The 11,213-nt window shown below is 40.0% G+C and overlaps 1 protein-coding gene across 1 annotated transcript; it reads right to left on the bottom strand.

The window, feature by feature from the left end:
• Positions 1 to 8,044: 8,044 nt before the first annotated feature.
• LOC147366582 (disintegrin and metalloproteinase domain-containing protein 20-like) lies at positions 8,045 to 10,868 on the bottom strand. Its single transcript, XM_086414720.1, has one exon. The coding sequence runs from the start codon at positions 10,364 to 10,366 to the stop codon at positions 8,186 to 8,188; it is 2,181 nt and encodes a 726-aa protein (XP_086270846.1). The 5' UTR covers positions 10,367 to 10,868; the 3' UTR covers positions 8,045 to 8,185.
• Positions 10,869 to 11,213: the final 345 nt, after the last annotated feature.

The following is an 11,213-nucleotide window of genomic DNA, read 5'->3' as shown; positions in this document are numbered from 1 at the left end:
CTCTTAATCAAGTGGAATAGAGCAGAATGGGACATAATATAGGTCATAGATACCCCTCTAGCTTTGACAAATTCACAAGGAATCATGTTGTGGTTGTAAGGATGTGTGTTTCTGAATTCACGTGTGCACAAATTCTAGCACTTTTCCCTTCACAGTTAAATTCTTGAAACACTTACCACAGGTAGAATTAATGGTTACCATGGTATTTTCTAGTTATGACTTTGTGATATTTTGTGCCACCAAGGTCTGTGAACAAAGATTTAAATGGAAACATCACATGACAAAGAACAATAAAAATCTCTCCCCTTTCATCTCTTCCTTCTTTATGTTCCAGATTGAAGTGCTTAGCAACAAGGCTCCTTGAGTTCTAAAGACCATGGCAATTGGATAAAGGCCTTCCACATTCTGGCTTTGCCTTCTCCATCATACTCTAATTACTCCTCAATATGAATAAACCTGAGTATAGTCCTTATTCCCATCCCATGTATTCCCTCCCTTAGTATAAGTGTTTAGTGTTTTTTATTCATACTTTAGTGCTTTAATTCATACTGTGTTCCTCATCTCAGATTATTTCCTAAGCACAAAACCTCATAATGAAACAGTTGAATTGCTTCAAGTTCCAGAAATAAGTTTGATCTGGTTTAAACCATTGTTCAAGGATTGAGGCTTCAGTAACCATCTATGACTTTCACTCTAAGGTCAAGGATAACTTAGAGACATTTCACATGTGTAAATAAGTGTGCCTCATCCATTACAAGAACTGTTGTCAGTAAAAAAGTGTCAGAAGAGATTACAAAGAAGAGCGAGATGAAGAAAGTAGAGTGTGGGTGGTGATGCTAGGATGGTAGTGGCATAAGTTGTTCCTATTTTCTCTCTGCTTCATTTTACAGTTAATTTGACACCCTTGTATTAGCAAGACTGCTTGATACCAGGAGTGATTTTGGGAAACAGTCATCATTTGTGCATCAGAAAATAAACAAGAGCTTGTTAAGGCCTTGAATTCCTTGGAATTGGATTAATAGTACCCACGGGGCTTCCCAGGAAGCTCAGTGGTAAAGAACCCGTCTGCCAATGCAGGAGATTTGGGTTCGATCCCAGGGTCAGAAGATACACTGGAGGGGGAAATGGCAACCCATGCCAGTATTCTTGCTGGAAAATCCTGTGGACAGAGGACAGTGGCGGGCTACTGTACATGGGTTCACAAAGAGTCAGACATGACTAAACAACTGAGCACACACACATGGTCTTTTCTAGCTGTAGCCCTGCCATTGGAGAAGGCACTGGCGACCCACTCCAGTGCTCTTGCCTGGACAATCCCATGGCTGGAGGAGCCTGGAAGGCTGCAGTCCATGGGGTCGCTAAGAGTTGGGCATGACTGAGCGACTTGACTTTCACTTTTCACTTTCATGCATTGGAGAAGGAAATGGCAACCGACTCCAGTGTTCTTGCCTGGAGAATCCCAGGGAAGGGGGAGCCTGGTGGGCTGCCGTCTATGGGGTCGCACACAGTCGGACACGACAGAAGCAGCTTAGGAGCAGCAGCCCTATTATAGGGAGTAACATACTGATCGCTGAGCAAAGATTTTTATTTGACATCTTGCATGACAAAAGAAAATAAAAGGCACATTTTTAAATTTGATTACTTTCTAGGTTTAACTGCTGAATTTAAAACTGTACCAATTTTATATCCATAGCAACTGAGTAATGGTCCTCCTCATTCTGGACCTGGGAAGAGCCTTGTGAATATTGCACTGGGACATGAACAGCTAAGGCCTCGGAAAGGCTGCATATGTTCTTCTGGGTGTAGCTGATAGAACAAGGGACTTAATAAATAAATAAAGGAACTGTGCCATCATCAACAATGTCAATAAATCTCTAACAACTGATCCCAGAGCCATGAATCCTGAAACAGAGGTGCTTAAGAATTGAAAATAGGTATACTGAGGAAAGTCAGTGAACTATAAGAAATCCTAGAAAGGCAGTTCAATTAGATTAGGAAAATATAAATGAACTGAATGAGTTCTTTACCAAAACAAAAACAAAACTAAAAACAACGAAAATGAGAAAGGTTAACAAAGAACAGAACAAATTCTGGAGCTGAAGAACATGATGAGTGAGATTAAGAATATAATATAGATATTATAGATATAGAAAAAAAGGAAGACAGAATAAATGACTTAGAGGATAGGAATTTTGAAATAAGTTACAAAGAAACAAAGAGTGAGAAATTAAAATGAATGAAAAAAGCCTACGTTATCTATGGGCCTCCATTGAAATGGTGCATATCTAAATAATTGTGTGATGGTAAAGAGAGAAAGTGAGTTGATAGAAAATTTAGTTAAATTAGTAATAGCAGAAATCTTCCCACAACTGCACATACTAGGAGATCTTAGTTCAAGAAACTAATATTTCACACTATTATCTCAATGCAAAAGATATTCTTTGAGACAGATTATACTGAAACTATCACAATCAGGTAATTCTGATTGCAGTCCAGGTAAGGAGGGGATATGCAGATTGTAATTTACAAATTAGCTCTATTAAGCTTTCAGTGGATTTCACAGTGGAAACCCTACTGGTCAGGAGAAACTACAGTGGCAAATTTAAAGGATTAAAAGATTGCCTGTTAAGAATACTCTATCATTCAAAGTTATTATTCATATTGGAAGGATAAACACTTTCCCCAACAAACAAAAACTAAGGGAGTTTATCACCAGTAGACCTGCCTTGCAGGGAATATTGAAAGGAGTTCTTCAAGCTAACATGAAAGAAACTAATCAGCTATATGGAACCCTAAGGTACACAATGCCCTAATAAATGTGAAAAATTAGTTAGATTTAGAAATTTCTAATTGTATAACAGAATGGAGTATTAACTACTTAGCAATAGTGTAGAGGTTGAAGAAAAATTATGAAAAATTACTATAACTACTATCATTTGTTAATAAATACACATCATTAAAAGCGATAGTAATTGTGACATCAAACATATAAAGAGTGACCTATAGGCAAATGAAGATAATTTGTTATCATTATAAGATGGACAGTTTCATCTATGAGATATTTTCAGTAATCCTTGGGGCAATTACAAAGCAAAAATCTGGAGTATAGTCTAGAAACAGAAAAAAGAAAATAGAGCATACCTGTGGAAATTTATCAATTTATAAAGATAGGCAGAAACAGAGGAATAAAGAAACTGGAAATATAAAACATGGAAAACGTTTACATATCAATAAGCACTCTGATAGATGAAAGTATTCTCAAGAAAGTGTTAGGAAATGAATTCAGGAACACAATAAAATGTTCATACATCGTGACCAATTGGCATTTTAGCTGGATGCAAAGATGTTTCTATGTACACAAATCAATATATGGGACACATTACTAGAATGAACAAAAAGCCACATGGTCATCTCAATAGATGCATAAAATCATTTGATAAAATACAACATCTTTTCATGATAAATATCCTCCACAGAATAGTTATAGAAGAAACACACCTCACATAGGAAAGGTCTTATATGACAGCCCCGCAACCACCATTATTCTCAGTTGTTCAAAATTGAAATCTTTTTGTCAAGATCAAGAAGAAGACGAGGATGTCCCCTCTTAGAACTCTTATTTAATATAGTACTGGAAGTTTTAGCTGGAGCAGTTAGGCATGATAACGAAATAAAAGGCATGTGAATGACAAGAAGATCGTAAATTTGTCTTTATTTGTACATGACATAATTTTGCATGTGTATATATGTGTGTGTATGTATGTGTGCGCTAAGTTGCTTTAGAGTCTGACTCTCTGTGACCCTATGGACTGTAGCTGGCCAGGCCCCTCTGTCCATGGATTCTTCAGGCAAGAATATTGGAGTGGTTGCTATACCCTCCTCCAGAGGATCTTCCCAACCCAAGGATCAAACCCGTGTCTCTTATGTCTCCTGCATTGGCAGGGGGGTTTTTTACTGCTAGCACCACCTGGGTAGCTGAAAGCTAGAGGTAGTAACAGAATTCCAGCTGAGTTATTTAAAATCATAAAAGACGATGCTATTAAAGTGCTGCACTTAATATGTCAGCAACTTAGGAAAACTCAGCAGTAGCCACAGGACAGGAAAAGGTCAGTTTTCATTTCAGTCTTAAAGAAGGGCAATGCCAAAGAATGTTCAAACTATGGTACAGTTGCACTCATTTCACATCCTAGGCAAGGTAATTCTCAAAATCCTTCAATCTAGGCTTCAGCAGTACATGAACCAAGAACTTTCAGATGTACAAGCTGGGTTTCTGAGAGGCAGAGGAACCAGTGATCAAATTGCCAACATTCGTAGAATCATAGATAAAGCAAGGGAGTTCCAGAAAAACAACTACTTCTACTTCATTAACTTCACTAAAGTCTTTGACTTTGTGAACCACAACAAACTGTGGAAAATGCTTAAAGAAATGAGATCCAAAATCAAAATCACTCCAAAATCACTGCACACCAGACCACCTCACCTCTCTCTTGAGAAACCTGTATGTGTGTCAAGAAGCAACAGTTAGAACCGGACATGGAACAATAGACAGTTCAAAATTTGGAAAGGAGTATGACAAGACTGTGTATTGTCACCCTGCTTATTTAACTTTCATGCAGAGTACATCATGTTAATTGCCAGGCTGGATGAATCACAAGCTGGAATCAAGATTGTCAGGGGAGATATCAATAACCTCAGATATGCAAATGATACCACTATAATGGCAGAAGGTGAAGAGGAACTAAAGAGGCTCTTGATGAGGATGAAAGAGGAAAGTGCAAAAGCTTGCTTGAAGCTGAACATTAAAAAAAAACTAAGATCATGGTAGCTGGTCCCATCACTTCATGGCAAATAGAAGAGGACCAAGTGAAAGTAGTAACAGATTTTATTTTCTTGGGCTCCAAAATCACTGCAGACAGTGACTTCAGCCATGAAATTAAAAGATGTTTGCTCCTTGGAAGGAAAGCTGTGACAAAACTAGACAGTATGTTAAAAATCAGAAGTACCATTTTGCTGACAAAGGTCCATATAATCAAAGATTTGGTTTCCCAGTAGTAATGTATGGATGTGAGAGTTGGATCATAAAAAAGACAAAGCACCAAAGAATTGATGCTTTTGAATTGTGGTGCTGGAGAAGATTCTTGAGAGTCCCTTGGACTGCAAGGAGATCAAACTGATCAGTTCTAAAGGAAATCAACCCTGATTATTCATGGGGAGAATAAATGCTGAAGCTGAAACTCCAGTACTTTGTCCACCTGATGTGAAGAGTCAACTCATTGGAAAAGACCCTCATGCTGGGAAAGATTGAGAACAGGAGGAGAAATGGGTGGCAGAGGATGAGATGGTTAGATAGCATCACTAATTCAATGGACCCGAATTTGAGTAAACTTCAGGAGATCATAGAGGATGGAAGAGCCTGGCATGCTGCAGTTCATGGTGTCACAGATTTGGCCATAACTTAGTGACTGAATAACAACAACAACCACTCATTCTGCTATTCATTCTTTATACAATTTTTTAAAAAAATTCAGTAGTTGAATTAGCCATGTCTGATTGCATAGTTTTTATATCTTCTTGTTCATTGTTAAAACAGGCACTGCTTACATCAATTACTTTTCTTAATTCAGTTAACATTTTTACCACCAATATTTTGAATTCTGTATCTGATAAATTGTTGATTTCTGTTTCATTATTTTCAGTGGTTCCTTTTTTTTTTTTTTAATTGAGAGTAGTTTCTCTGCCTTTTCACTTTGCTTAACTTTCTCTGCCTCTAATAATTTAGGTAAAACAGTTATCTTTTGAGGTTCTTACATGTGAGCTTCCATATATGGGCTGTATGTGTCCAGTACTTTTGATGATAGTACAGACTTGATGTAGATACATGTCTTTCCTGGTTACTACAGCCTTGGCAGGTGATGGGGCTGCATATGAAGGGGCTAGGGCCAGTGCCTTGTGTGAGGCAAGACTTCATCTCTGCCTAGTGGCCATCAACCCCCTGTCAGAGGTGGGGGTCTGATCACAAGTTTCAGGAACAGAAGCCCTGAGAGCCAGAATTGATCTGGCTCTGTTCCCATTAAGTGTGTGTTTTTCCCTCCCTCTGCATCGCCCCAGGACCTTTGCCTACAAGGAAGAGGGTGCTGAAGCAAGTAGGACCCATGAACAGATGGAGGTCCAGTGTATTGATTATGTAAGCATCTGTCTCTCTGTTCAGATGCAGCCATGATGGCAAGTCCCCTTTGTCTCTCACAGCCAAGAACTGCACCCCTGTCTCTAGCTCAGCCCCTTGCTCCAGAACCCTTGTGGAACTGCTCTGCGGGGGGTTGGCAGGCGTCTGTATGGACTCTCAGCATGAATAGGGAGGTTAGCTGTGGTGGAGACATGGGAAAAAATGATTATGATTTAGCAGCCCCTCAATATCTAACTACTGGAGAAGGCAATGGCACCCCACTCTGGTACTCTTGCCTGTAAAATCCCATGGATGGAGGAGCCTGGTAGGCTCCAGTCCATGGGGTCACTAAGAGTCGGGCATGACTGAACAACTTGACTTTCACTTTTCACTTTCATGTATTGGAGAAGGAAATGGCAACCCACTCCAGTGTTCTTGCCTGGAGAATCCCAGGGACAGGGGAGCCTGGTGGGCTGCCGTCTATGGGGTTGCACAAGGTCGGACACGACTGAAGCGACTTAGCAGCAGCAATGTCTAACTTGTGAATCTAGCCCTGGCTAGTAACTAAGAGCACTGGGTACTTCTTCCTTCAGCCGATGTCCTTTCACTGGGCCAGACCTAATGCTTAAATCACATACAGTATCAGCAAGTGCTCAGGGGAAAACATAGCTAGCAAGTGTCCAAATTTTCAGAAATCCTTTTTGATGCCTGAAGTTTTAGTTTTTTTACTCTATGTTGTTGCTTCAGCTCTCTGATGTCCTTAAATTTGGTTCTTAAAATATAGTTGGTATTATCTAGGGTTTTTCTAGAGGAAAGATGGTTGCTATGACTTACATATCCTAAAGAGAATTGCAAGCATGTTTTTCATCCATTTTAGAAATAAAAGTTATGAAGTTTGAGTGGCACATATAATTTTCCTCTTTTTTTCTGATTTTAAAGTTATTCTAAGTCTAAATTATGTCCCCAAGATGGTAAGCGCCGTAGCGTGAATATTTCGAATCTTCTAATGTCAGACTCCTTTCTGTGTTCTCCATTATGCCACATACTGTACCACTCAGAGTTCAGTCAAAGAGAGGAATGCACACCATGGGGATAGCAATGAGTTATGAAGAAGAAGATGTAGCTGTTACTGCTCGGGCTGGGGCTTGAAGGGAAGAGGTAGTATTAATAAACCTACATGTTTTGAATAGGTCCCATAGATCTAGGGCTCACTCTAGGACTCGGGTATTTGATAACTCAAGGACCTGGGACTGAAAACTGAGAAAGGTAAGATGCTTGGTGGCCGTGCCAGTATCTCTGAAGCTGAAAACTAATGTCCATTAAGGAATCACTAATATATAAATATAATGTAATGAACTATTATACATAGATATGAAAACTCAGTATATGTATGTTTGAGTATATAGTAATAAAACACAGACTGAAATTTACCTTCTTGTAAAGAAAGAGCTGTTAAAGATACAACACTGACATAAACAGTGGTGAAAAATTTCCCAGGTGTCCAGTCTGCCCAGTCTCCCTCTAGTTCTGTTAGCAGAAATGAATAAGAAGAGGACTGGCAAAGAAGAGATGAGATTCGTAGGTTTCCATTCACTGTGTACAAAGGAGAAGGATGTTTATAATTAAGAGAGCAAATAAAAAGTACTCACACATACACACTGTGTGAGCTGTGCTTTTGCTCAGGAAACACACAGATAATTTTATGAAAAATTAAGCATTAAATTGCTTAAAATAACAAAATGTTCTGGGAATTAGCATATTTTTACTCATTGTTTAATTGGTAATGTTTATGATGCAGAATAATGAAACATCTCGGGTTTTCTGTGATCTCTGACACATGATGTAACATGTCTACTAAACTAAAAACAAAACAGTGAGAAATTTCAAAGATTTTGAATTTTTTTTTAATCACAAATCTAGGCTTTTATTTCTAAGATGAAGTTGGAACTTTTTCCCTTTTTCCTTAGGTGAAATAAGAACATTTGGTACTTTTTCCTTAAGTATTGTCTCAACACATTGTCCTCACTGAGGTTCAGCTGGAGCACTTTTCTCTTCCTGCCCAATTAATTCTTTTAGTTTCTTAAACAGCCACATTAACAAACAAAATAACATAAAAAACAAAGGAATCAAGCGAAATAGCAGCAGGTAATGGTGGTCCTGCACGTCATCTCTGCCTGGCGGTGGGCCGCTGTCCACACTACCGCCAGCACCTTTTTCCTGGCAGTGGGGAGGGTTCCACTCGGAGTTGCAGTGGCAGTGCTCTCTGTTGTTGCAGACTCCGTTCATATTGCAGGTCTCAGGTGAACAACCACTTTCGAAACTGGGCATAAAAGTACACTTCCTTTCGATGCAGATATGATTTGCACCACACTCTGTACCATCTTTCACTTCACCAATATCAGGTATGGTCATCCCAAGATGGTAGTCTGTACCCCAGCAGCTGACTCCATTTATTCGAGTCCAATGCACAGTAGAATGATCTCTCAGGAGGGGGATTTCTGTCACATTCTCACACTGAACCCTCCCACACAGAATATCTGGGATTCCACATTGTATATATGAACTGGCTGTGAGACCACAGTTACCAAAACGGTCACCTCGCATATTCACTTCCTTGTAGCAATTCTCATTTGCATTCTTGGCCTCTTTGCCAAAAATTTTCCTACACTGTTCATTGCGGTCATTGCATCTCTTTTCATAGCAGTAACCACCGCCTGTGCAGGAGGTCCCATCCTGCATGTACACATCTTCTGGACACTGATAGGATGTCCCATTGCACCACTCTGGAAGATCACATTCATTTTCTTCTTTCCTACACATGGAGCCTGATGGCATGAACGTGCAGTTCTCACAGCAAAGGCCAAAAGCACAAGTAGCCCCAACTCTCAGGGTGCAGTCTGACTGACAGCAGGGATCTTTTGCACATGTATATGTGGAACCACAGTCACACTCTTCTCCTTCTTCAAGCACACTGTTCCCACAGCGTGTCTGCCTGAAGATATTCTCTGGATTTGGTGAAATGTGCATGCACCTCACTTTTCCAACAACATTCCAGTATGAAGCATAACTGCAGTTGCTGAATCGAGTTGCCACAGTTTTACTTGGAAACATTATGCATTTTCTACTTCCACATTCACATATTTTATCATCATGTCGCATACCCAGATTGTGACCAATCTCATGTGATACAATATATGCAAACTCTTGCAATTTGTCATTCAGAAAGCTATCAACCCCACAATTATAAAGTTGATTACACACAGTTCCAACGTAGGCTAAGCCAAGAAGGCGGCCGTAATTTTCCTTTATGAAAACATGTGCAATATCATGTGGTAAGCGGGTATTAAAACTTCTTCCCTTCCACATGCAAAATTCTTCCAAGAGAATACTTATGTTTGTTGTTGGAAGGAGGTTGTCTTCAGACCAGATCTCGATTCCAATCAAAACCACATTAACATCCAGTGAATGTAAAAAGTTATCTATTCCATTGACAACCATGCATACTTCAGACTGCACACTTGAGGAATTACTTTGGTGATAAAGATACCGACCGTGGTCTACCAACACTGCCAGTTCAAGGAAACGCCTGTGAGTCCACCAGCCAACATATCCACTTTGCTTCAAAGTATAATTAACACTCTCTTGAAGAAATTTCAGTTGTCGTGTTATTTCTTCATCTGTTAATCCACATCTCTTGGGTGGAAGTTCTGTCTCATCTACCATCTTGTATAGCAGATGCTCAAATGAGGTAGAAAGCCTTTTGGGCTTGATTTCATAAACAACGTTATGTATCTGTAATGTTCCTTGAAAGCCCCCCAAACATGTACTGAGGGCAACCAGGGATTCTGGATCCCCTTCCATGTAACCCTGATAGTAGCAGTCATTCTGGACAAAAGGCTGGTCCTCTGTTAGCCCATGCTGGTCTGTGTAGGTGAACACTGGTAGGTGTTTAGAGAACAAAAGCTTGTTGACTTTCATGTGAAGAATGTGTCTCTGGCCTCCAAAGCGCAGGCTGTAAGAGAGCCATCCAGGAGGCTTCATGCTGCTGCCAGCGTATGTTATCTTCAAGGGTACCACCACCTCTGGAAGACCATGGTGTTGGGAGTGCTCAGTGGAGGATGATCCAGAAAGGAATAGAAACACCCTCAACCGGAGCAGCAGGAGACTGATCCTCACATACACCGGTGTCTCACCCCCAGCCATTTATGACATCATGTGGAGCCAGTGGTGAGAGCCTAAGAACAGAGCAGGCCACAGCACTGTGAGCTGGTGGTGTACAGCACAAGCTTCTGATCTGTTTTCTGTCAGAGTCACCATGCCAGAGCCATAACACTAAAAAAAAAAAAAAAAAAAAGAGCAGAGACAGATCTGGGAGTTATGAGCAAATTAAGACAAAGGGTGATGAGAAGGGCATGGGTTAAAATAACTAAAAGTTTGGCTAAAGGCATGGCTCATGATACTGCATTGCATTGCTGTCAAGTAAGGTGAGGCAGAGTGAGACTATAGGTGTCCAAAGCAGTGGTGATTGGCCTAGGGGGACAACTTGTTGAACCTTGAGGAAGGACAGATAGTGGTTCATTGTTCTGTCCTCTAAATATATGACACTGTGTGGACATGTCTACAGAAATAAGTAAGACAAAAAGGCCTTAATGGAAGGAGGATATAGATCTTCTTTTCATTTACAAAAAAATAAAGGGAATTTTTATTTATACATATTGACTGAGTATAATTACCGCTTTATAGTGATTCTTTTCTATTTTCAGTGATAAATTAGTCACATTACTTAGGACATATATTACAAAAATACATATATCATTATTTTCTCTCATTCATGTAACTAATTATTACCTGTCCTACCTTCTGTTTTCCCTTTTCTTTTCAGTTCAGTAGCTCAGTCATGTCCAACTCTTTGCTACCCGGTGGACTGCAGCACGCCAGGCCTCCCCGTCCATCACCAACTCCCAGAGTTTACTCAAACTCATGTCCATTGAGTCAGTGATGCCATCATCCCCTTCTCCTCCTCTGTCGTCCCCTTTTCCTCCTGCCTTCA

The sequence above is a fragment of the Bos grunniens genome, chromosome 8, assembly GCF_055505025.1.
Source record: "Bos grunniens cultivar Pamir isolate PY7600 chromosome 8, Bosgru_T2T1.0, whole genome shotgun sequence".
Classification (NCBI taxonomy): Eukaryota; Metazoa; Chordata; class Mammalia; order Artiodactyla; family Bovidae; genus Bos; species Bos grunniens.
This window is presented reverse-complemented; position numbering and strand designations above follow the sequence as displayed.